Source organism: Neomonachus schauinslandi, chromosome 2, assembly GCF_002201575.2.
Source record: "Neomonachus schauinslandi chromosome 2, ASM220157v2, whole genome shotgun sequence".
NCBI classification, from domain to species: domain Eukaryota; kingdom Metazoa; phylum Chordata; class Mammalia; order Carnivora; family Phocidae; genus Neomonachus; species Neomonachus schauinslandi.
Genome location: NC_058404.1, coordinates 130,560,175 through 130,566,174, shown reverse-complemented (window position 1 = coordinate 130,566,174; position 6,000 = coordinate 130,560,175). Strand labels below are relative to the sequence as shown.

Here is a 6,000-nt window from a genome sequence, read left to right as displayed (position 1 = left end):
GACACCCTTCACCACCTCCATAGATCCATCCCACCAGAGGTCACAGATCACACAAAACCTACAGAAACAGGAAATCAAACTTCCTGAGTCCACTACAAAACACAGAAACCTATTTCCTCTACACATCTCAAATTGGCAAAGCTCTGTCTTAGCGGATTCAGTGTGGAAGTAGCTGTTGAAAAGACCAGAAGGACTGTATCTCCCAATTTTGCATGAGCTTTCTTGCTTCAAACTACTGAAATGAAAAGAGCAAGGCTATTTATCCTGCTTTCTAGTTTATGGAATGGGGGCTTTGGGCTTATCAACACCACGCATACTTGGACTACCCCTGAGGATGCAAGCTCCCAGGAGAACGCGGCCTCTGCTACGGTTCCTCTAAATAAAATGCTGCCAACCCCTCAGATCACATCAGCTGAGATAGCCACAATTCCTGAGGCAAGAACCTCTGAAGAGAGTCTTCTAAAATCAACACTGCCTCCCTCAGAGACAGGCACACCTCCTGAGGGTGTGAAAAAACAAACTCTCACACCCCCAGGGAAGATAGAAGGGGTGCTTAAGTTACAGCCTCTTGCCCTCCCAACCAAACCTAGCCTCAAGTTCAGCCCAAGAGCAGAGTCAGTGGTCCTTTCCAACTCTACAATGAAATTTCTTCAGAGCTTTGCCACAAAGTCGAATCAACAAGCGATCTCTCCCAACTCAGTTGCAGGCGGCCTGGGAAATCGGTCCCTACGGGAAACATACCTCAGCAGAGGTGACAGCAGTGGAAGCCAGAAAACCAACTATCAAAAATCAAGTTTGGAAACAACTAGAGGAAAGTAAGAAACAATTCTTTTATTTTTTTTTTCTCTCCCTAACTATAGAGTCTATAAGATTGCAAGCTAACAGTTTCTCACTCTCAGAAAATGTTTTCATGTTCAGGATGAAATTGGATCACATTGCAGTTAGATAAGGTAATTAAGCATTACTTTATCTAATGGAGAAAAGATGAACCAAAAAATGCAGCAATTTTGTTTTAATTGAACCAATCAAATTCACTTATAAAGGGGCCTTTACTTGAGATAGTCACTAATAAGCAATGTAACACCACAGTGACTGTTAGTTGTTTATTCAACTCAAGGGTATGTTGGTGGGGCTCGGAAGGACACCCACAACATGAAAGAAAAAATGACAATACAGTTGGGACATGAACAGATTTAAAAATTGACAGAGCCTGGTGCTATGGAAGGTATAGTTATCAAGATCAAACCAAGCAGAGCTGGTGTGGAATCCTGGCTCCAGTACTGTCTAGCTTGGTGACTTTGAGTAAGTTAATTGAGCTCCCTGAGACTGAGTTTGTTCTTATGTAAAATACAGATATGATATAGGGGGTACAGATAAAAATACTAACTTTACAGGGTGATCCTGCAAGATTCGTATAAATCAAATATATTTAGATGCATGCTTTGCACAGAACAGGTGCTAAGAAACATATTTTACTAGTACTGTTATATTGAGTTATGCCATTATTATGAATGTGATGAATAGAAAAGCCAATTTTTCAAATTCATTTTGATTTAAAATTCGAGCAAATCCTATGTGAATTGTTGAAGTTAAAAAATAAAACTTTTAAAAGTGTTGTTAATGAAGGGGCGCCTGTGTGGCTCAGTCATTAAGCGTCTGCCTTCGGCTCAGGTCATGATCCCAGGGTCCTGGGATCGAGCCCCGCATCGGGCTCCCTGCTCAGCAGGAAGCCTGCTTCTCCCTCTCCCACTCCCCCTGCTTGTGTTCCCTCTCTCGCTGTCAAATAAATAAATAAAATCTTTAAAAAATATATCGTTAATGAAGACTTTCAAAAGGACCAAAAAATATACTAAAACAAACAAACAAACAAACAAAATAGCTGTGAAAAATGCAGGTCAATGTTTTTATTTAATGTTCAGAGTGATCTGTTTGGAATACTAGTAGTTTAGTGTTATAAAAATAAACTTTCAAATGCTTTTTACCTACAATAAAATAGTTTCAAGACATCAAATAATGCCTTGAGATCTTAGTTGAGTTAAACATCTTACTAACTATATAACATAGTTTAAGTTACTGATAGTCGCTTACACCTGCTCTGTGATAGGCATTGTGTCAAAGCTGATGTTGACGTAAAGATGAGGAGACACTGGGAAGAATATAAACCAATAGATTCATATTTATGTATTCTTTATTATTTAAATCCATTATTTCACTGTATTTCAGAGATTATAGAACTTTAAAAAATATGTAAGTAAATCTGATTTTAACTAAATACTTATTTACTTGGTGGAATTTAGAACAATCCCAATTTACTGTAAAACAAATGCTACAGATTACAAAATGTTCAACTCAGGTTGGGTAAACTTTGCCCATAACAGACATTTTAACATATACATTAAACTTTTTCACGTTGAGGGACAACAGAATGCACTCTATTAAATAATGATAGCAAATGCCATATCACTTACATGATCATTTCTATTAGTCATATTTTATTAGATTCTATAATTTGAGTTTTTAAATCATTTAATAGAACTCTTTGAAAATGATTATGAACTTTTTAAAGATGCTGTCATTAAGAGATTTATCAATAGAATATAAAATATAATCAAAACAAGAAGGGGAAAATTCACATTAAAATGTCACTTAAATTTTATATAACATTGTTTCATAATTAGAACTAGTAATTGAGCATTTGAAAAATACTAGTTTTTAAATAAATGCTAGTTGTTTTATTATGTGCCTAACACTGTTCTAGTTTCTAAGGATACATAGAATTTTTTTTTAAGATTTTATTTATTTATTTGAGAGAGAGAGAATGAGAGACAGAGAGCATGAGAGGGAGGAGGGTCAGAGGGAGAAGCAGACTCCCCGCTGAGCAGGGAGCCCGATGCGGGACTCAATCCAGGGACTCCAGGATCATGACCTGAGCCAAAGGCAGTCGCTTAACCAACTGAGCCACCCAGGCGCCCGGATACATAGAATTTTTAAAAGAAGAATGATTCTGCCTGCAGGGATATGTCTTATAAAAAGTAAGCAGTAACATTATCTGTCAGATTTCTAAAAACTCAATATGTGTTAGGAGGAAACAAGATATTAAAAGTGTAAACTGCCAAACAGAACGTTGTCCCATGGATTTTCCAATGAAAATAATTTTGAATTACTTCTAGAGAAAAGTACCAACTGTACTTAGAGATTCTATAGCCTGACGTCCTGGGAAGCCTGAGGTTTCCTTTTGGTGATCCTTTCCATCAAGCCCAAGACTTCTTACTCATTTTGCCATGCAATTGATAATGGTGCTAGAGAAAACAGTTCCGTGCCTTATGGACGCAATGCTGATGCAAAGAAGCCTTGATAAAGTCTTTCATATTTTCATTTGATTAGCAAGTAATACCAATAGCAAACACTTTATGACATCTGTTCCTAGCGCTGTATTGTTCTGAGTGAATATATATATATATATTTTATTTCAATCATTTGATCACTACCATAACTTCATGAAGAAGATTCTGTTATTATTTCTTTCAGAGAGATTAAGTAATTTAACTAAGGTCACTTAAAAGTAAATCTCGGAGGGTATTATGCTGAGCGAAATAAGTCAATCAGAGAAAGACATGTATCATATGACCTCATTGATATGAGGAATTCTTAATCTCAGGAAACAAACTGAGGGTTGCTAGAGTGGTGGGGGGTGGGAGGGATGGGGTGGCTGGGTGATAGACATTGGGGAGGGTATGTGCTATGGTGAGCGCTGTGAATTGTGTAAGACTGTTGAATCACAGACCTGTACCTCTGAAACAAATAATACTTTTTATGTTAAAAAAAAAAAAAAGAAGATAGTGGGAAGGGAAGAATGAAGGGGGGCAATCAGAGGGGGAGATGAACCATGAGAGACTAGGGACTCTGAGGAACAAACTGAGGGTTCTAGAGGGGAGGGGGGTGGGTGGATGGGTCAGCCTGGTGATGTGTATTAAAGAGGGCACGTACTTCATGGAGCACTGGGTGTTATATGCAAACAATGAATCATGGAACACTACATCAAAAACTAATAATGTCATGTATGGTGATTAACATAACATAATAAAAAAAAATTTTAAAAGAAAGTAAATCTCGGGGCAGAGATTCAAACCGGGTTGGCTGGCTTCAGAGACATAGCTTTCAACCCCTACATTATACTCCTTCAGCAAGTGCAGTCTGATGTCCCAAGTGGGTAAATGAGCGTGACCAGTTTATTTCCCTCCTTAAGAGCCCTCAGAGGCTATTCTTTGCTTCCAGAATAAAGCCCAAATCCTTACCCAGTTAGTCATACAATGCCATCCTTGATCTGGCTTCTGACTGCCTCCCCAGCCTTGTCTTCTTGACTTCCTGGCCGGTAAAATTTGTAGATCTCTGATCCACAATATGATGTTCATTAAACCTATCTTTGTTCCCTGTTCATCCCTCTGGCTAACATGGTCTTTTCCCTTCCTTTATACCCAATAATAATACACTTGATCTTAGCCAAAAGGCCGAGAAGCAATAATAATAGCTCCAGGAAGCCTTCTCAGGCTGTGAGGTGGCCCTTCTAACTTCCACAGAGCTCTCCTTGAATTATTCTATTATTGCACTTACAATAGTGTATTATAATTATAGTGAACTCTGTGATCTCCTTTCTTACAGAGACATACTTGAATGCTAACAAAGTCTCTGGGTTATAATAGGTACACAATAAATATTTAACAAGCTGAATGTAAAATTTATAGAGTAATATTTGAATATAAAGAGGAATCTTTCCCAAAGAAATATTCTTATTTCTCTATGATGAAATCTAGATGATTCATTTTAGGTTTTCATTGTTGTTGTGCTTGTTTTGTTTTGTTTCATTTTTCCTTACTGCTCTTGGAATTTTATAGTGACACTGGGTAAAAGGAATACCTCTGTCTATAGGATTTTTCTGGCGTATTTTTGTCTCATCTTGTACTCTCTCTGGTCTTAGCGCTGCAGAAACTCCTTGCTACCCCAGAGCTGTGGTTTCCTATCTGGTAGAGTGGTGGTTGGTCGGTGACCAAGCACTCTGAAATAGGCAGGATAAAAAGAAGAAATTAGAATTAACCTATTTATGCATTGGATAATTATTTGCTGAGGACCTAATCTGTCCCCAGCATAGTGCTTGCGCTGAAGGTAACATGGTGAACAAAACTGCCACCTCTTCTGCCCTCGTTGAGTCTATGATCCAGTGGAAGGACATGAGGAAGAAAAACAGTGAATCACAAATGCTGATGTTGAATCCAAATAGTGGTAAACATTCTGAATGAAGCTTACGAGAATATGTAACAGAGTGAACGGCCTACCTTGAAGGTGGGTAAGGCTTCCCTGAAAGGATACTAGGTAAAATGAGGTATAGATAGACATCAATTACCTACTTAACTTCTCCCACAATCCCAAACCCTGCATACACCTACGTGAATCTTCCCATCTCAGTAAATGTCTAGCTCCATAAGTAGCAACGCTTGATATATCCATGACATTTTTCTTTCCCTCCTAACTTTTATCTAATCTATCAAGAAGTCTTCTTGGTACTCCTTCCAGTATATCTCAAATCTCTCTCCACGTTCACTACACCATCCTCTCTTAGCCACCATTATCTACCACCAGACTCCTAGCTTGTCCACGTTACCACTCTTGCCCCCTGTAATCCATGTTCCACACAAGCGAGAGATCCTTTCAACTTTAAAAAAATAAATAAATTTGATACGTATCATTGTGTAAATTTAAGGTGTTAAAACTTTTAAATCGGATTAATGGATTTATTTGATGTTAAGACTTCATCCTTTGTGACACATTGTTTTACATACTATAAGAAAGAAAAGTATGACATGATTTCTTAGAATTTTTAGACTTATTTATGTCTTAGAGATTATTTTAAGTATATGTATTATATACATGTCACTCTTTTGCATACTTAAAATGAAAATGTAAATGAAACTGGTTAAGGTGTCTCTAAGGCAAGGGCAATAACGG

At 37.6% G+C, this 6,000-nt stretch overlaps 1 protein-coding gene across 1 annotated transcript in view; it reads left to right on the top strand.

Moving 5' to 3' along the window:
- The first annotated feature begins 240 nt into the window (after positions 1–240).
- The window catches only part of MMRN1 (multimerin 1), a 62,934-nt gene continuing 57,174 nt past the window's right edge, over positions 241–6,000 (top strand). Inside the window, exon 1 of the mRNA XM_021702402.1 lies at positions 241–815. Within this exon, the coding sequence (XP_021558077.1) occupies positions 241–815 (575 nt within the window). The remainder of the gene's footprint in view (positions 816–6,000) is intronic.